Below are 21,354 nucleotides of genomic sequence, written 5' to 3' on the forward strand. Positions count from 1 at the left end.
TCTGTTTTGATGAAGAAAGAAACTCAGATACATCTTGGATGGCCTGAGGGTGAGTAAATTATCAGCAAATTTAAATTTTTGGGTGAACTATTCCTTTAAGGGTGAGATATCAAGATGGAATCTTATCCCCTTTCTAAGTATGACCTCCAGGGTTGAATCTGTCAAGATGAATGTACTGCCAAGGCTATTATTTTAATTTCAGTCTCTTCCAGTGGATAAACCAACGCAGCAATTCTTAGAATGGGACAAATTATTTTCAAAATGTATCTGGCAAGGGAGGAAACCTAGAATTAGATTTAAAACTCTTCAGTTATCGAAGGGACAAAGGGGGATGGCTTTGCATTGTTTGAGAGATTATTATTAAGCTGCCCAGATAAAACCTCTGGTGTGCTTAGGTAACCCGGTATATAGATCCAGATGGAAAGAAATAGAAAGTGTCTTATCTCAAAAGGTCCTGATACAGGCTGCGCTGGGCGAAATGGGACTGATAAGCAAATTATTGACTATAGGTAATCCATGTGTAAAGGTATCCCTAAAAATTTGGATAAAGGTAGAGAAACTAAGTAATTTGAAAAACTCCAAGATATTGCTGATGTGGTGTCCATATGACTCTGATTTTGTTCCTAACTAAACAGATAGCAGATTAAAGAGATGGGTGAATAAAGGCTTATTGTAATTATAATGTATTATAATGTCCAAAGCTATTGGACATTTTTGAACAAGGGTGAACTTCAGAGTTTTCAGATGCTTAAAGACAAGCATGGACTAGAAAACCAGGACTTTTTTAGGTATTTCCAATTGCATCATTACTGGGAGCATGCTATAGGAGATCTTTCAGGGAAACAAGATGATGGTGTATTAAAAGTATTTTTTCTAGCCTACAATTCAAATGCTTGTAAAAATGTTATTTCAAAGCTTTATAATGGGTTACAACAAGCTAAATTGATAGACTAGTTATATAATAAAAGAAAGATGGGAGCGGGAGGATAAACTGAGCCTTTCGGTGTAAGAGTGCGAAGGCGTATGTGAGTCTCAGTGCAAAACAACAAATTCCTTGTTGTGGAGAGAGTTTGCATGGAAGGGTGTGGCTAGATTCTTTTCCACGTCTGATCAGAACAAGCAACAGACACAAAGATCGAATTGCTGGCGTAGGTGTGGGGATTACAATGCAAATCATTTTCACATATTCTGGGGCTGTTCTTCTCTTAAGGTATATTGGAATGAGATACACAAATGTCTAGAAACTATTTTTAAGATTCAAATTCCATTAAGTTTTATGGGGGTGTATTTGGTTCTGATTCCCATGGATTTTCCAAACAAATACCTGTTTAGAATTTTAACTATAGCAAGCAAGAAAACAATTACTAGATAATGGCTGCAGTCAGCATTGCCTACTCTTTAAGACTGGATGGACATTATACATGATATTTTTGTGATGGAAAAGCACACCTTTGCTTCAAGATTAAACTCTCATTTGTTTGCATTACTATGGAGAGACTGGATTGAGTATATTTCCTGTATTCAACCAGATTTTTTGTAGGTAATTAAAGATAGGCTTTAGAAGACTTGTGGCAGACATCCTCTGGGGGTCGGGGTAAGAATGTTCTTGGTTGTTGGGTTGTTGGTATGATCTAGGTTTTCTTGCTGTGAAATACCTGAGCTCTTAAAATAATAATAAGTATTTGCTACTTTTTAGAAGCTAGCCTACTCTATTCTGTTTTTTTTTCTCCCCTTCTCTCCCCAATTTGGAATGCCCAATTCCCAATACACACTAAGTCCTTGAGGTGGCATAGTGACTTGCCTCAATCCGGGTGGCAGAGGACGAATCTCAGTTGCCTCCATATCTGAGACCGTCAATTCGTGCATCTTATCACGTGGCTTGTTGCGCACGTTACCGTGGAGACGTAGCGCATGTGGAGGCCCACGCTATTCTCCGCGGCATCCACGCACAACTCACCACGTGCCCCACCGAGAGCGAGAACCACACATTATAGCGACCACAAGGAGGTTACCCCATGTGACTCTACCCTCCCTAGCAACCAGGACAATTTGAACGCAAATTACGCATATTCTGACTAGCGTGTCACTTAGTTCAAGTTCACCTGTTCGTTCACTTTACTCTGCAGATCTAAATGATTATATTACATATATGTTGTGGATATAGTGATTAATCTCATGTATAAATAGGATGGGTTTGAATGAGATACTGGTATTTACCCCGTTTTGAAGCAGTTGTTTTGCTCGTGTTCAGCTCGTTCAACTCACACAGCTCAAGCGTGGAAATACCCAAAATACTGTATTATTTGATTAGATGAATCCATATCTAATATCTATTTCTATATACATATTCTGTAGATGTTTCTTCTTCTGTTTATTTCTTACACTGTTAATATCTTGCAGTATTTTTATCTTGTCATATTTTCGTCAACAGTATTCTTTAATAAAATCGTTTATTTATTGTCATGATGCGCCTTTTTTGTCTCGTATTCATCATCGTTGACAAAATCCAAAAAACTCTTTGTCAATGAATGTTTTCGTCAGTGATTTCATGATGAGATTAACACTGAAGGTAAGCACTATTCACATTTTCTTCAAAAAATTAAAAAAAATCTAGATTCATTTTACAATAGGGAACTGAAAGAAACAGCAAAATACAACACACAGACATCAAGGTGCACACATATACGCCACACAAACAGACAATAAACAGAATAATTTGCATACATCAACTGACTCATATCTAATATTTGCTGATGGAGTTGGTTTGACACTCCAAACTATGAATGGGAAAGACATCTCACACAAGAGCACATTTGATCAACGCGCATTTGATCAACAGAATGACGCAACACTATTGGATTTCAAGTCAAACCACATCAAGCTCCTTTGGTAACACAAGCTTACAAAGGAAAAAGAACTCCCAAGTGATATGGAAAAAAAAATTCTGCATAATTCAAAAACATTCGAGTTCAATAACATCCAAATCTGAAAGACTTCGCTCACTGGATCAAACAACTGCCATTTTAAAGGGTTCTTCCCTTTTAACACTCACATAGGACTGTAAATTGAGTTTAAGATAGGGCTTGTCTCTGATGTTTCCACACACTGGGATTTAAACTCTTAACCTTGTGATTTTTTCTTATTTTGACTTGGAACAAAAAACATTGTTTTAATATAGATCATGGCTTGGTGCCTTCATATACGCATAAGCTCATCCTGGGACAATGTAAAGATTTGGCTTATGGCAAACAAGCTAGGAGTGGGTATCAGCAGGGACCTTGGCGGTACAATATTATATTGGTATATGGGTCACGACAGGATAATTTTGCAATTATTTAGACTTAGTGTATTGTGGTTCTTTATGTTCAGTTTATTAAAATCTTTTACTCACTTGTTTCTCATTCATCTTCATTGGACTTCATTGCTTTGTGGAACCAGTGTAAAATTTTCTGCTTCACTTTATTTTAGAGTAATAGAATTAGTGAAGCGCATAGGCACATCAGTGTTAGTTAAAAAAACAAAACAACATAATGGAATAGTGTACCTTGGTTCCAGCACTTTAATCATTACATGAAAACCTTTGCAGTCTAGCTGTATGGATGATCTGGATGGACATGCTTTTAAATGAAATGTTATACGTAGACTATTAACTATAAGTTAAAGAAGGAATTTACCATAACTTGGTTCCAGTGTTTTTGTCATTACATGAAAACCCATGCAGTCTAGCTGTTCGAAAGATCTGTTCGGACATCCTTACAAATTAAGTATTATCCAGGGTTCGAAAATGCCAACTTTCCTACTATAAATCAATCAGCCACAACATTAAAACCACCTGCCTAATATCGTGTAGGTACCCCTCATGCCATCAAAACAGCTCTGACCCATTGAGGCATGGACTCCATAAGACCTCTGAAGGTCCTGTGGTATCTGGCACCAAGACGTTAGCAGCAGATCCTTTAAGTCCTGTAAGTTGCGAGGTGGGGCCTCCATGGATCAGACTTGTTGGTCCAGCACATCCCATACATGCTCAATCGGATTGAGATCTTGGGAATTTGGAAGCCAAGTCAACACCATAAACTCTTTGCCAAGTTCATCACACCATTCCTGAACAATTTTTGCAGTGTGGCAGGGCGCTTTATCCTGCTGAAAGAGGCCACTGCCATCAGGGAATCTCATTGCCATGAAGGGATGTATGTGGTCTGCAACAATCTTTACGTAGGTGGTACTTTTCAAAGTAACATCCACATGAATGCCAGGACCCAAGGTTTCCCAGCAGAACATTGTCCAGAGCATCACACTGCCTCCGCTGGCCTGCCTTCTTCCCATAGTGCATTCTGCTGCCATCTCTTCCCCAGGTAAACGACACACACGCACCCAGCCGTCCACATGATCTAAAAGAAAACATGATTCATCAGACCAGGCCACCTTCTTCCATTGCTCCATGGTCCAGTTCTGACGCACACGTGCCCATTGAAGTCGCATTTGGCAATGGACAGGGGTCAGCATGGGCACTCTTACCAATCTGGGGCTACACAGCCCCATATGCAGCAAGCAGCAATGCATTGTGTGTTCTGACACCTTTCTATCGTGGACAGCATTAAGTTTTTCAGCAATTTGTGCTACAGTAGCTCTTCTGTGGGATTGGACCAGACAGGCTAGCCTTCGCTCCCCACGCGAATCAATGAGCCTTGGGCACCCATGACCCTGTCGCCGGTTCACCAGTTGTCCTTCCTTGGACCACTTTTGGTAGGTACTAACCACTGCATACCAGGAACATCCCACAAGTCCTGCCGTTTTGGAGATGCTCTGAACCAGTCGTCTAGCCATCACAATTTGGCCCTTGTCAAAGTCGCTTAGATCCTTACGCTTTTCCTGCTTTCAACACATGAAATTTAAGAACTGACTGTTCAACTTGCTGCCTAATATATCCCACCCCTTGACAGGTGCCACTGTAACAAGATAATAAATGTTATTCACTTCACTTGTCAGTGGTTTTAATGTTGCGGCTGATCAGTGTATACCTGGTATGCCAAAAGAAGTATGTCAAATGAGTAGGATGTCCCAGTCCTCAGTATTCATAAAACATTTTCATAGCTATTGTTACTGCATCATACTGTTTATGCGGGTCATGGGACAGTGCCCATTTTCCCAGATGAAGTATGTTCAGAAATGTATTCATACTACTCACCTGCATACCTAAGGCCATGTCCACATTAATACATCTTTGTTACGCATTAATTTCACTACATTTTGGCCTTCCGTCCACACTGAGACAGCGTTTTTGTCCAGCATAAACTGAGCTTTTCGAAAACACTCTTCCAAGTGGATAAATTTGTACTGTAGTGTGGACAGAGAAAACGGAGATATTCAGAAAGACGTATTTGTTGTCATGTGATGCAACCATGTGATCCATTTAAACCAAAACAATCAAGATGGTGGTCCATGTTGTGCCTGCTATCCACTATGATACTGTTGTTAAAGATGAATGTTACTTGTACAACCTTCACATTGCATTCCTTTAAAGATGACGGGAGGTTTACTCGTAATTGCTGTCCGATGATGGACCACGAGGACAATTGCATTTCAGACCGTACATGGAGAATATGCAGGGCCACACTTCTTATGTTTTTTTTTATGTGCAGTAGGGGATATAAGTGTTTTCAGATGTTTCAGTGTGGACGAGCAACTTTTGGAAAATGTTTAAAAACGGTAGTGTGGACGGAGAACATTTGGAAAATGAAAGCGCTGTTTTCAAATTTATCTAGGTTAACGTGTATGTAGTCTAAAGAACATACTTTATTAACGGCCGAGTTCCTCATCAAATGCAGTTCATACTTTGAAAGTACGCAAATTTGGATGCATATATAGATTAATTTGCATCTTGATGAGATTCAAACAAGTTTTTGTTGACCTAATGCCACAGTAATGGCATTTTTATCTACTTAATAATTTTACTAAGGCCACATCCACACTAAGTTTTCACTTTCCTAACGTCATAATTTTTTCAAAGTATGCGGTTATGGACAATTTTTTTTTTAAATGCTCTGTTTTTGGTGGAGAAAAACGCCGTTCCAGTGTGGATGAGAAGCGTAAATGTAGCAAAATCAATGCATTCTCTATTAATTTCACTAATTTCTAATGTATTAGTGTGGATGTGGTCTAAAAATATCACTTCTTGGCATTAGTATATCCATAAAGTACCATGAAGTAAAATATTGCGATAACAATTTCATTTCCCACCTCCAAAACAAAGGTAATGAATGAGGTAAAAAACACTCACCCTGAGGTCTCCATTGGCCAGATGTGCTGCAGGGTAGGAGGCATAGATGGGCTCTTTACGATAGATTTTGATGATGCTGCGGTCCTGTATGTCTCTCACGTCCTCCAGCTCGTAGAAGACATTTCTTGCTTCGTCTTTGATCAAGATTGCTGTGTTGGGAGACTTCAACATTCCCGCTGTCAGCTTCTGAGGGAACATGTGTACAATGAGCGCGTGCAAGGTCTCCAAACTGTTGAGCTCATGAGTAATGTGAACACGCCTGGTCTCATCTCCAAACTGTAGAAAGAGGACACCTGAGGAGAGACAGAGTGGAAAGAAGAAAAGCAGAAAAGAAACAATGATCAAGTAGGAAATGGTGAAGCATACTAAACACCTGTGAGAGACAAAGTGATGGACAGGTTTTAAGAGTGAGAGAAAATAGGGGATGTCAGTGACAGTATGTCTCTTGTTTCTGCTGCTGAACTACTTCTGCAAACTTTTTGTCATAATTTTCTGTCAGTTTATCTATGTGCACTTTACCAAACAGGGCAGCTGGCGATCCTGAGCCTCCTGCTGAATGAACAATAATCTCCCTTTGGAGAACAGCTCAAAAAGAATAACTTCCAGCAAATATTTTGCACTTTCTGCTAACAGGCACCATGCTATCAAAGTTAGCAACCAAACTTGAAAATCCTATCCTAATAACTGAGATACATGCTACTTTTTAACTCTGTTGTGACTTTCATTAATCCTTCATATTTAGCATTTCATGAGGTTAATGTAATAATTTTTTACTCATCTAGATTGCAGTTTTAAAAAGTGTTATTGTAACTTTATTTACCAGAAAGTAAGGATCCGCTTAAGGGAATATTTCATCCAAAATTGATAGTTCTCTCATCATTTATTTACCTTTTTGCCATCTCCATCTCGTATGACTTTCTTTCTTCTGTGGAGGTATTCTGATGGAGATATGAGGTGTTTTTGTCCATACAATGCAAGTCAATGGTGTCCAACACTTCCAAGCTCCAAAAAGGACATAAAGGCTCAAGTGGTTTAATCCATGTCTTCTGAAGTGATGCAATTGGTTTTGGGTGAGAAGCAAACCAAAATGTAACTCTATTTTCACTATAAATCTTGTGTTTGCAGTCTCCTTGGCGCAATCATGATTTGAAGCTCAACTACACTTAACTGCATTTAACTGTGTTTGGACCCTTTTGACTTGCATTGTATGGATATAAACTCATCATATCTCAGTCAAAAATCTTTGTTTGTGTTCCGCAGAAGACAGAAAGAGATTCATGTTTTGAGCTTGCACGCTACTGCTGGCACTACTGCAACAGCCCTGGCACTAGTAATTGTGTGTCATTTCTGTGCCAACAAGGTCGGCAAATGAAATTGTGAAAGAAATTACTGTTTTCAAACAAGTTTCCCGAACACTGCCCATCTCCCAAACTCAATGTTGCTGTGTTGAGCTGGTCAGGATTCTCATACAGAGCAGAGTCACAGTGTTTACACTTTTTGGGGAAATCAACCTACATGTACAAATGGATTCCTTATAGTTACCTATGCAGATTAAACTGGGATAGAAATAAGTATTTAAAGATAAAAAAATTACCCACTTTACTTTGAACTTATTCTTGTAAATGTGTCCATAAATGAATTAGTAAAATATGTTTTTTTGGGAGTGATGTAGAGAGAGTAATTTGTTATTAGTGTGTTACCTGGAGAGCGTAGTTTGTTCTGGCTTGCTGAGCGGGAAAGGGGGAGGCTCTGACGGAAACGGTTCATGCGGTTGAAGCCCAGTGGCATGTCGGCCTCGGACATGGTCTCCAGAGACTCAGCAGAGGCAAAGGACAGCTTAGATGCCTGGTCTGCCAAACCTGACTGAGTTGACTGGGAGTGACGTGGGCTACGGCTCTAAAAGACAGAGAGAGATATTTTTTTTTAACAAAATGTATTCAATCAATCAACATAACAAGTATCTCAAATTACTTCATCAAAACAAAACTTAATGAAACCAACCACAACACCCCCAAAAAGTACAAATTAACTCTCCCTCAACAACATTTCAAAAAATACATTGTTATTGCACCACTGTAATTCAAATGTTTCTAAATCATGCATTGTTTTGTAATATTTATATTAGGACTGTCAATCGATTAAAACTTTTAATCAAATGAATTACATTGTGTGCTGATTAATTAATAGAATTAATCGCAATTAATCACTTATATAAATATTTGCTGAGAAAGCCCCTCAAATAACAATAATTCAATATAAAATGAATGTTACATTTCTATAGCACTTTTTCTGACACTACACTCAAAGCACTTTACACAGTGAACTGGGGACTCTCCTCAAACACCACCTGTGTTCAGCATCAACCTGGATGATGCAACAGCAGCCATAGTGCACCAGTATGCTCACCACACACCAGCTATTGGTGGAGAGTAGAGTTATACAGCCAATTAATGGAGAGGATTATTAGGAGGCCATGATTAATAAAGGCCAATGGGGGGAATTTGGCCAGGACACCAGGGTTACACCCCTATTCTTTACAAGAAGTGTCCTGGGATTTTTAATGACCACAGACAGTCAGGACCTCAGTTTAACATCTCATCCAAAGGACAGTGCCTTTTTACAGTATAGTGTCCCTAACATTATCTGGGGCATTAGGACCCACACAGACCACAGGTTGGACACCCCCTGCTGGCCTCCCTAATACCTCTTCCAGCAGCAACCTTAGTTTTCCCCAGGAGGTCTCCCATCCAGGTACTGACCAGGCACAACCCTACTCAGCTTCAGTGGACAACCAGTCTTGAGCTACAAGGTTATATGGCTGCTGGCCATATATGATGAAATAATTATTAAGTTATATTTAAATAATTACAAATTATATATATATATATAAACACACACTATATGCATACATAATACAAAAATTAGCTTTAGAATCCAATGTATAGTTTATTTGCATATTTTTGAACATAAGCCAATCACTGGCCTGCAGTTCACAGCAATCCATTTTGCAACTGAATTTGTCAATCAGTCCGAGATTTATTATGAGGGCTTGTCTAAGGACGCGTCAATGTACACGTGCATAAGACAGACGCTTTTGGAGCATCTCACTTTGGTTACGTCGCATCATAAACATACCATTTTTAGGTCGCTGTGTCAAGTTAAACGTAGTTTAATACTTAAAAAAAACACACACACATCTTAAAATCCCTAAATTCAGATTTGCGCTCCATCAAGCTGTTTTAAACGCAAGAACGCGTCCTTGCGTTGTGCTGTCTGCTGAAGTGTTGGTTTATTCTTTCTATGAGCTGCGCGTAGCTTATACAGCTGGATCTTTACTTACTGCCCCCTGGAGAAAATAGGTGGTACTTCAAGCTTGAATTGCTCAGGAAGAATTCCTTATTTACGGTCCGGGGACATGATTAATTTCGTTCATTTTTTTAACGCATTATTTTTTAATATAATTAATCGCACTGAATTAATGCATTAAATCTACAGCCCTAATTTAAATACAACAACAATTCTTGATTTAATATATGATCTAAACAGTACATTGGTGATCTAATATATGGTCCTGACCATGCCTGCTCTCTATTTTATTTGTATTTTTTATTTATTTTGTTTTGAGAGAGAGAGAGAGAGAGAGAGAGAGAGAGAGAGAGAGAGAGAGAGAGAGGGGGAGTGTGTGTGTGTGTGTGTGTGTGAGAGAGAGAGAGAGAGATTTTCAGGATTTTAAATTACATGATATACAATGTATGAAAAACTATGTATAATCTATGTATAAAACTATGTATTTTTAGTTGTGAATATGACACTCGCTCTAAAAATACAGACACACATCCCACTATCAGAAATTATCGTTTCCAATATTTGTACATATATGAAGGCAGATTTTTCCTAGCCATAAAATGTAAAATGCTAAAATGTAATTAATTAATTAACACAACTTCCTAATCTGAATATTAAGATCACAAATGTATCATCCCTCACATATAAAATTAAATAAACATCAACCTTAATTTTATGCAACAATCTGAAACTAGGCATAGAATACAATATGAAGAACTATATCAGACGTTACATATAAAAAACAGAAATTCATTACAGGGGTAATTTTGAATTATTTTGGAGACTTTTTTGCCCCGCGTGCCCTCTAATTTCTGTCCTTGAAAAATACACAGTGACAGAGAACAAGGAGAAACCAAGGCCAGCAGCCAACAACCAGAGCAAATTACACCTAAAGTCCCCAAGTCTTTACACCACAACATAACACAGAGAATTTGACATCATTGCTTCAGCTCAGGAAGCAACACAAGGAAAATGTACCTGCTCCTCTGTTTGTGTAATATGCCCATGTGCAAAGACAGGAAACTCACACACCAGATAAACATGTCTCTGTGGATGTAACTCCCAGCAAACAGATTGAGACTGCTAAACATTATGTTGAATAATCCTCTGTATTTTTCTCTTTCTCACAATAAAATACACACTAAGTGTGGAATTGCAGAACTGTGGAACTACTGTCAGATGTGTGTGGTTGTTTTGTAGCATTTAATGAAGTGGATTCACACAAGCACATCATGGTGAGCTTCATAAGCTCTGAGACACCTGTAATGAGCTCCCAGGATGCTATGGGAAAAAAAGAGTAGCAAGCTAGTTTACAGAGAAGGACATCCACAGAGCGGCATCACCATACATCAAATTAATTCTCCTCTTTCAAAACAGACCAAAGGAGCTCTTCAAGAGACCAAGAACTATTCTGTAACATGCTTATTTGCATCTAAATACTCTTATATCACAAAAGTGAACGAAAAATTTAAATTCCAAGTCAGTTCTCAAGTCATTTTTTTGCAACTTAAGTGCAATCTCTGGTAAGAGCAATTTTCATTGATTTCATAAAAATTAGTTTGAGATCAAACAATAAATGGCAGAGCCCACAGTACCATCATGGACCCCCTATGAAGACCCCTAAGCTAGAATATACATTTCTGTAGCTAAAACCTCACATAAACACATGGCAAACCTCACATAAACACATGGCAAAGTTTTTTATTTTATTTTTATGCACAGCATAGAAACTCACAGTGTAGACACACACACACACACACACACACACACACACACACACACACACACACTGTAAATGTTGAGGCACAGCGGCAGTGCTGCAGCCATACTCTTGCAGACAGTGTCTGAGGGGCTGTGTTGAGCTGATGGATGGCCCCCCAGTAAAACTATAATGGGGTAATTTATCCACAACAGTGACCAGTCTGGACGTTACACACACAAAAGCATCCATAAATTCTGTAAATTCTGTGTTGACTTGACGTATGTCATGTGATCAAGTTTTGACTGCCTCAAGAGCACATGCAAATGGGCCCCTCAGGCCATCATTGAAAGCGCACTGCACATGCGCATGACGTTCTCCCCTCCACAGAAACTGATGGGCCAGCCCCAAGCTAAGCAAATCAGAACAGAAATATTGCTGGTGTTTAACAAATAGAATCACGCAAAAACACTGTTGTTGTCAAGTGTAAGGAATGTAAAACAAGTTTAATTTGTGGAAAACAGAATGCTGTATTAGAAAGGAAGTGCAAGTGACTAAAAATATGGTAACTAACTCGTTCAATCAATCAATATGAACTATATAGATTTCAACAGCATGTGGGGTACCAGTGAGCAAGAAAAGTAATATGCTAATGAAAAAACACAGCACCTGCATATTTTCATATCTTAAACGTCAACCAAAATAAAATAAATATGGTCCACATATCATTTGAATAATTAAATAACTAAACATTAGAAAGTTATTATGAGAGAGGTACCCATAGGAAAATTCTAGTGCTCAGAAGTTCACATAGCTCAGGATTAATAATGGAATTTTCAGTTTTCATCCATGTATCAAATTTCATGAATGAAGGTTTCATAAAGAAGTTTTCTCCTCAAATTCTCCCTAAAAAAAAATAAAAACAAACAAATGAGACAATTGTTTTTTTTTTTTTTTTTTTACATGTAGTGAGAATGAGAGTAAAGAGCTATAAAACGAATGTGGATAGCATAGCCCAGATGCTATGGTCTTGGAATAATTAAATTAGAAATGTTTATATGGACCTCTTTGAATCCTGATTACAGACTTTGATAAACTGGCAAATCTGTGATAAATAATTGGTATCTCTTCTGAAACTCTCCACAAACATTGGTAACCTGCAATTGTTAGCTTAAGAATCTCATTCTACTGAATTTAACCCATAAAAATTACTTTTGTTGGTGTAACCTAATTTTTCAGGAATTAAATAACATTTTTGAATTGAATAAAACCAGTGTATTTTAGATGTTACCACACAAAACACATTTTAAGGTTACCTCACAAAAAGTGATTTTTTTTGTTTTTGTTTTTATGTATTACAGTGTATAGGAGACACATGAGATAAGGTCTTTTTCACAGAAAAAATCTGAGAAGCAAGAGACTTGAGTCCCCATTTACTTTGCATTGAATTTAATTGCTGTCTAGGAGAAACAATTCTAGGAGATATTAAAGAGATCTCATTTGGAATTGTTCTTTCCTATGGGTATAAATGAGAGAGGTGTTTCTATTGGAGATAAGTTGATGGGAACATACTGAACAAATAGTGAACTCATCATGATAACGTGGCAATTTTATTAAAATAATATTATTAACTATTACAAAGATACAGACAGAGTAGGAAAAGGAATGAGAGACAAGAAAGAGAGGAAGAGATAGATATAGAGAGGGAAAAAATAATTGCCCTCTCTCCCTCTTGCTATTGTTAGACACAGGCTGGTGAATTCATAGCTGAAATTGCTCTGGCAAATTGCAGTAGATTGTTGGACTATTCAGTCCTATGCTGAGAGAAGCAGATAAAGCAGAAAAATGGTAAGCTGGTAGGTGGTCATAAAATGGCGGCATTCTCTGCACTTATCGTTGGGGACTAATAGCAATGATGGGCTAAAATGATAAGGACTGGGGAAGAGGAGGGCTAAATGGATTAGCTCACCACACCTTAACTCTGTGCTGGAGGACAAGCTTTGAGCCCCTTCTTTCAAAATATGGAAAAAGTTAGCATTTTATAGCAAAATAAAAATTAGTAGAAAAGTAGAATTTCTGACAATGTTTGTGTTGTTTGTCTGTGTGTCTCTTTGTGTATTTGTGTTTAAGATATTGTAATTCACTCTGCAGTGTGAATCTGGTAATAACCAATGTTGGGGATGCTTTTAAAATTTTGAGTACCAGGTAGCTTGGACAGCTACATCATCACAGTACTTGAGCTACAATCAAGTGACCCTTTTGAAAATAGTTAATTACATTGAAACAGCTTAAAGGGGTCATATGTTTTACTATTTTACTATCAGATTACAAATAGTACGCTGAGAAAACAGAGCAGGATTTATGTACTATAAACACTATCAGCATCTTAATTAGGGTGACAGTATCATACTGGAACACATACATTTACACTACAATAAATAAAACAAAACTCAAAATAGAATGATAGACAGCATTATTTTACGAAATATTTATTTTGCTACAAAAAAAACAGCCACTCTCCGCTTTACGACCGCTCTCCACTCTCAACATTTGCGTAGCACCAGCCGTTTAAAATATATGCTAATAGAAGGAACAATGGAAAAGCAAAATGAAGCAGTGCTTAGACATCAAAACACATTTTTACCTCAAGATTTGAAGAAGTCATCAATCTAAAGAACAAGATAGGGATGGTGAGAGAGGAACCAAACCAACAAAGACTGTAATTTGCAGAGAGGCTAATTTTATGTGGCGTAACCAGTCAGGGGAGACATTTGCTTTTAACAAGCATCTGTTTAGGGCTCAATATCTTCACCTAAAGGAAATAATGTTCTGAAAGCATCTGACAATCCATCTAACTGTGAGAGAAGAAAAGAGAAGAAAAGAAAATAGAAGAATAGGGAAGAAAAGTGAAAAAAGAAGAGAAGATAAGAGAAGTGAAAAAAAGTGAAAAGAACAGAAAAGATAAGAGAAGTGAAGTAAAAAGTGAAAAGAGAAGAGTCTACGTTGGGGGGGGGGGGTTAAGACAACGCAGAGACCACACCCCGTCCGGGGGTGGGGTATTTTGAGTGGAAATATGTCACATGGTCTTGCCGAGCTTTGTCAGAAGTATGTCATGTGGAGAAGTCCCATGGTAGGTCCCACCTCTACAAGCATGGTGACTGGGGCAGAGGGGCCTCTGCCCAAGGAAGACACAGTTTACCAACAGCGAAACTAATTAGCAGAAGATATACGTTGCATGGGGTTACCTATGGGGAACCAACACATGCGGAGCACCTACCCTAGTACAGGGCTTAGTTAGCACATGTACTGAGCCAGCAGCGAGTTTCTCCGCGAACTCTTCTGCCACAGGGATCGGAGGAAATCACCCAGGGAACACAGTTTGTGAACACTACTGGGAGTCAACAGCGCATGTATTCAGCTCAGGGGAGGTGAAAGGCGCTATGCGCAAGCGATACACCCGGCCAGCTGTCCCGGACTTACCTGCTTGTGTCTGCCACTACACGGGAATTAGCCAATCGTCGAAATAGTTGAGGATGTGAATGCCCACTTCCCTTAGCAGGGCAAGGGCTGCCTCTGCGACCTTTGTGAAGACGCGAGGGGACAAGGACAGGCCGAAAGGGAGGACCTTGTACTGATACGCCCGACCCTCGAATGCAAACCGCAGGAAGGGTCTGTGTCGAAGTAGAATCGAGACGTGGAAGAACGCGTCCTTCAGGTCTACTGCTGCGAACCAATCTTGATGCTGGACGCTCGCTAGAATGCAGTTTTGCGTTAGCATCTTGAATCCGTGTAAAGCCCGGTTCAGTACTCGCAGGTCCAAGATTAGCCGCAACCCACTGCCTTTCTTCGGTACAATGAAGTAGGGGCTGTAAAACCCCTTCTTCATCTCAGCCGGAGGGACAGGCTCTATCGCATCCTTCCATGGAGGGTAGCGATATCAGCGCGCAAGGTAGCAGCATTCTCGCTCTTCACCGAGGTGAAATGGACGCCGCTGAACCTGGGCGGATGCCTGGTGAACTGAATCGTGTAGTCGAGTCGGACGGTCTGGACCAGCCATCGCGACGGGTTGGAAAGTGCAAGCCACGCGTCCAAGCTCCAGGCGAGGGGGACCAAGGGGACAATCTCATCAGACGTACCGGCGGGTGGGGCCTCAAGGCGGGGCGGAGCCTGAGGTGCCACACCATGTCGTGGCCGTGCTGAGTTCAGGGACATGGAAGCACTTACCTGGCTCCTTGTGACCACCCCTGGAACAGCCTGGGATGGGGGAGGAAGAGGCCTGTCCTCGTGACCCGTGGAGACTGTCACATCGGGGGCGGATTTGTGCCACAGCTGGTCACACAGGGGCGGGGAGACCGCTGCTGGAGCGCCAAACCTGCCAAAATGGAATGGTGGACGGTGGTCATGATGACGGCCGTGCACACTGTGTGTGTGACCCAGGGAACAAGGAAACCACTCTTTTGCTGAACTCTTGGGTACTGCAGCCACTTGGGCATGCGGTGAAATTAAATGAAAAGGCAACAAAAGATTCTCCTCTCGGCCCTGGGGGATGGAGTGGTCTGCTTACCAGCTCCAAGGCAGTGGGTTTCATCATCCCTGGGTCGCCCGTCTCAGGGGCGCTTCGAAGCCTTTCGCGGGTTCTTGGCGGCCGGCCGTGAGACGGGCTGCGGCGGCAGGCTGCGGCGGAGCCGGTGCAGTCACCACAGGGGGACGCCCTTGGCGACGAGCAGGCGGGGTGTGGGATCTTGAGCTGCGCCGGGGCGGGATGTGTCGGATAGCCTCCGTCTGCTGCTTCACCACCGAGAACTGCTAGGCAAAGTCCTCGACGGTGTCACCGAATAGGCCAACCTGGGAAATGGGGGCACCAAGGAACCGTGCCTTGTCGGCCTCTTCCATCTCGACCAGGTTAAGCCAAAGGTGGTACTCCTGGACCACCAAGGTGGACATCGCCTGCCTGAGAGACCGCACCGTGACCTTCATCGCCCGGAGAGCAAGGTCGGCCGCCAAGCACAGCTCCTGCGTCAATCCCAGGGCGGAACTACCCTCGTGCAGTTCCTTTAGCGCCTTGGCTTGGTGGACTTGCAGGAGAGCCATGGCGTGCAGGGCAGAGGCGGCTTGTCCAGCGGCACTGTAGGCTTTGGCCGTCAGGGATGACGTAAACTTACAGGCCTTGGATGGGAGCTTTGGGCGCCCCCGCCAGGTGGTGGTGCTCTGCGGGCATAGGTGCACCGCGAGCGCCTTATCTACCGGGGGATATCGCCGAATAGCCCCTGGCCGCCCCGCCATCGAGGGTAGTGAGGGCGGGGGAGCTGAAAGATCGGGACCGGGCAGTAAAAGGTGCCTCCCACGATCTTGTCAGCTCCTCGTGCACTTCTGGGAAGAAAGGAACTGGGGTGGGGCGTGGCTGTGAGCGGCGCCGTGAGCCCAGGAACTAATCATCGAGCCGTGAGGGTTCAGGGGAGAGAGGAGGGTTCCACTCTAGCCCGACCCTCGCAGCTGCCCGGGAAAGCATGTCCGACATTTCCGCGTCAGCCTGTGACTGGGCGACCATACCCGAGGGGGGGAGCCCTGCTGAGGCTTCCGCGTCCGACTGGACGAGCCCGCTCTCCAATGCTGCGCTCGAGAACTCATCATCTTCGTGGGCTCCGAACAAGAGGAACGAACGAGCCGGCGGACTCATCCAGAAGCCTGATCGGGGCAGACGAGCGTATATACCTGAGGGAATACCCGGCGGAGGTGGTCCCACTGGGGTCCCCAAATCGCCCCCAGTGCTAGCCGCGCTGGCCTCATACCTGTAGGTAGAAGGACCGAGGCAGGGAGCCGCTGGGGTGGCTTGCTTTCTTACGAAGGCAAGCCGCGACTGCAACGTTGCCATGGTCATGTTCTTGCAATGAGTACATGATCCATCCACGAACGCTGTCCCCGCGTGGGTCGCACCCAGACACGAAAGACAGCAATCGTGACCATCAGAAGGTGAGAGATAACGACCGCAACCAGGAATAACACACAAACGGAAAGGCATCTTTAAAAAGACATGTCTTTAAAAAGACGTTCTGTGTGTGCCGCTCTTTTAGAGAAATATACTCTTTTATTTCTGCTGAAGCGCCCAGGGGCGTTCTCTGCAGTGCACCAGTGCAGAGGAGGGAGAAGCCACTGAAATGCGCTGTCAGATCCAGCAGAGGTGAATGAACAGTCGTGGAATTCAGCTCAGTGTACATTGACCATTTGGCTCTGAAGAGAAAATCTGAATGAGTGGTTGCATACCAGCTCCTTTTATACCCGTATGTCCGGGGAAGTGGTATGCAAATACCACTCGCCAATTTTCATTGGCTTTTTATCAAAGCCCAGAGGTGTTTCGGGCTCCCAAGAGTGACCCCTAGTGTCACTACATCAACGCAACTTCAAGTGAGTGACAGATAAGGAACTGAAGAAAAGAAAAGTGAAAAGAAAACAAAAGAGAAGTGAAGAGAATATAATAGAGAAGAGAATACAGAAGATAAGAGAAGAGAAGAAAAGAGAAAAAAGAGAAGCGAAGAGAAGAAGATAAGAGAAGTGAAGAAAAGATAAGTGAAAAGAAAAGAGTAGAGAAGACAAAAGAAAAAGATAAGAGAAATGAAGAGAAGAAAAGAGATGAGAAGACAAGAAGAGAAGTGATGAGAAGAGAAGAGAAGAAAAGAGCAGAGAAGAAAGAAAGGAGAAATGAAGAGAAGAGATGAAAAGAGATGAGACAAGACAAGACAAGAAGAGAAAAGACGAGAAGTAAAGAAAAGAGACGAGACAAGACAAGAAGTGAAGAGACAAGAAGAGAAGAGACGAGAAGTGAAGAAAAGAGACAAGACAAGAAGAGAAGAGACGAGAAGTGAAGAAAAGAGAAGAGACAAGAAGTGAAGAGACAAGACAAGACAAGAAGAGACGAGAAGTAAAGAAAAGAGACGAGACAAGACAAGAAGTGAAGAGACAAGAAGAGAAGAGACAAGAAGTGAAGAAAAGAGACAAGACAAGAAGTGAAGAAAAGAGATGAGACAAGAAGTGAAGAAAAATAGACGAGACAAGACAAGAAGAGAAGAGAAGAAAAGAAGAGATGAGACAAGACCTCCTGACCTTTCTAATGTAACCTAACTAATGTCAAGGTAATTTTTAGTGGATGTATTTAGTGGACGTCAGTACCCCTTATTCACACAGGTGTCCAATCAGAGTAACCAGAGGTGTAGTTCATCACAATAAATATGGACATGTTCCACCAAGTTTGACAACCAGAATGTGTCCAAATATTTGTCTTCATTTTTAGCAGTATATCTATTGTTTTATCATTATAAACATGACAAACGTCTTTTTGTTAAATGTTTTTCTCGAAAAAAAATATTTTTTGTTCTATTTCTATGGCAAATAAATACCATTTAGTTTGATATTTTGTTAAACAATGCATTTTTAAATGCACATTTTAAAAGTGTGTTTTAAGTGTCCAAATACATTTTGGGGCCACTGTACCATTAGCACCTGCTATTATAAAATGTTCAGAATAAATACTTTCATTGTCAGATCTCATGACATTAACGCCATATATTGAGAATGCCAGTGTGTCTGTTGATAGGAGGAGTGTATTCTGAGTAAATAAGTGTGAGAGTGAATGAATAAACAGACAGAATCTAGAGAATCAGATTACCACGTCTCACTCTAATGGCCCTGTTTACTACAGCCCGCAGCCATTTCCTGTGTCCTTGTACAATTACACACACCCTTCTACAGCACTAATTACATCACAATGTAATAGAACATTTCTTTGTATAGGTTAATATAATTTTTCAACATTGTACAGGTTGAACAAGGGAATTTTATTAATTTAAGTATACACATTGGCACTTCCACTAACTGAGCATGTCTACAGTCTTATCATCTATTAATCATTTATTAATAATTTGTGAGGACATCCCCAAATCTCCAAAAAGAGGAGTTTTGTCAGTAATGAACATCAGTAGACATCTAATACGGAACTTCTAATGTAAAGCCCCATCATATACAGATATTGATTCACACCAAATGCAGTATATACAACATTACAACCTATAAAAAACATTAAAATTAAAAGAGTTTTTAAGAATGCCCACATGAAGGGTGCACATGCACTTAGACACAAACACACACACACAGAAGTAGTCAAAGCACTGACCTTAAAGCTCCAGTAGTTTGGCTGTTGCTATGGAGAGAGAAAAGAAAAGAGAGAGTGAGTGTTACTTTGACAGTTATCTCTGTGTGTGGTCCCACCTTATGCACAGCCACTATCTCCAATCACAAAAAAATAAAAAAAATAAATCTCTTTCCCTTTTTTGAAGGGAAAGAGAGACAGAGACAGAGAGAATAAAGCACATAGAGGCAGAATCAGTGAGATCTCAGAATATTTGTGACTGCTTTTTTGTGAGAATTTACACAGGAACTTCACAGACTAATTTCAACCCACTCAAGTAATACTGCATAACTTAAAACCAGTGCTGTCAGTCGATTATCATTTTTAATTGCAGATTTTGAAAGTGCTGAAATTTTACTCAGTATATAGTTCTTTTCCTGTCAAAATGCACCTATTTGCATTAGTTTATATCCAGCTGGTCACATTTATGCATTCGTTAGCCAGCTAAGTTGCATATTTAAAGCTAGTGATGTGAGAAAGCAAATTAATATCTTCATCAAATCAAATCACTTTATTGTCACACAGCCATGTACACAAGTGCAATGGTGTGTGAAATTCTTGGGTGCAGTTCCGATCAACATAGCAGTCGTGACAGTGATGAGACATATACCAATTTACAATAACATCAAATTAACACAACACAATTTAAACATCTGATATACACATAATTACACTCAACAATATACAAATAATAACATACACTGTACAGTATACAATACGCACTATAAAGATACACATTATTCAATAAAAATAAAAATTAAAAATATATAAAAAAGTATATATATAGTATATATAGAATGTACAGTATTGTACTGTATTGACATTCAGGCTGTCGGCTGATAGTCAGTTGTTAAGAGAGAATATATTATAATATAATATAATTTATGACAGTCCGGTGCGAGATATAAGAGTAAGGGTAATAAAGTGCAGTGCTGATGTATTTTGATCGTGGGAGATCAAGAGTTCAGAAGTCTGATTGCTTGGGGGAAGAAGCCATCATGGAGTCGGCTGGTGCGGGTCCTGATGCTGCGATACCGCCTGCCTGATGGTAACAGTGAGAACAGCCCATGGCTCGGGTGGCTGGAGTCTCTGATGATCCTCCGAGCTTTTTTCACACACCACCTTGTATATATTTCCTGGAGGGAGGGAAGCTCACCTCCGATGATGTGTCTGGCAGTTCGCACCACCCTTTGCAGTGCTTTGCAGTTGTGGGCTGTGCTATTGCCATACCAGGCGGAGATGCAGCCAGTCAGCCGAGAGAAATGTATAAACAAATCAGAAACGCATCTGATTTCAATTAAAAAATGTTATCCTCACTGTAATACGATGACTTCAGATCAATCTCATTCTTGTGCTAAAAAAGGCTAGACACAGTGCAACAAATGCAGTTTAACAGAAAGCAGTTGTCTCAAAATGCTTTCGAAGTTATTTTTAATTAGACACATTATCTAAAACACAGCACTCCTGCATGAGATGCTGAATAAACAAAAACAAAGGGAAACAAAGACATTCGTCTAGCCTGCGTTTATAAATGGATGGTTGCAAAAGCTTTCATTGTGAACAGCCCCTTACAGTTGGTGGAGGTCTTTGGACATTACGTCTTGCTCTCTTATAAGCGTTTCTTAGATTAAGCAATGAGTTGTTTAAATGCTTTGTCAAGAAAGATGTTCAACTTGGAAATGTGTGTCTCAAGACCCTCGCGTTCGGTTCCAGTGTGTTGTGTTCCGTCTGTTTGAACAGCCCCTGGCCTGGGCTCATAGTCTGAGCCACTTCACCACCAAGTTCAGCCGAATACCACTGCTATCTGTGAATATTGCTACTCTACATACAACTGTACCAAATAAAAAACAA

General features: G+C 40.8%; 1 protein-coding gene across 3 annotated transcripts in view; it reads right to left on the reverse strand.

Moving 5' to 3' along the window:
• Positions 1-21,354, reverse strand: part of LOC127451828 (SRC kinase signaling inhibitor 1-like) — a 212,628-nt gene that overhangs the window by 56,145 nt on the left and 135,129 nt on the right. For all 3 annotated transcript variants that reach the window (XM_051716796.1, XM_051716795.1, XM_051716794.1), the window contains exons 4-6: positions 19,489-19,515; positions 7,981-8,176; positions 6,281-6,573 (exon numbers count right to left, since the gene is read on the reverse strand). In XM_051716796.1, the coding sequence (XP_051572756.1) occupies positions 6,281-6,573; positions 7,981-8,176; positions 19,489-19,515 (516 nt within the window). The remainder of the gene's footprint in view (positions 1-6,280; positions 6,574-7,980; positions 8,177-19,488; positions 19,516-21,354) is intronic.

This window comes from Myxocyprinus asiaticus, chromosome 14, assembly GCF_019703515.2.
Source record: "Myxocyprinus asiaticus isolate MX2 ecotype Aquarium Trade chromosome 14, UBuf_Myxa_2, whole genome shotgun sequence".
NCBI classification, from domain to species: Eukaryota; Metazoa; Chordata; class Actinopteri; order Cypriniformes; family Catostomidae; genus Myxocyprinus; species Myxocyprinus asiaticus.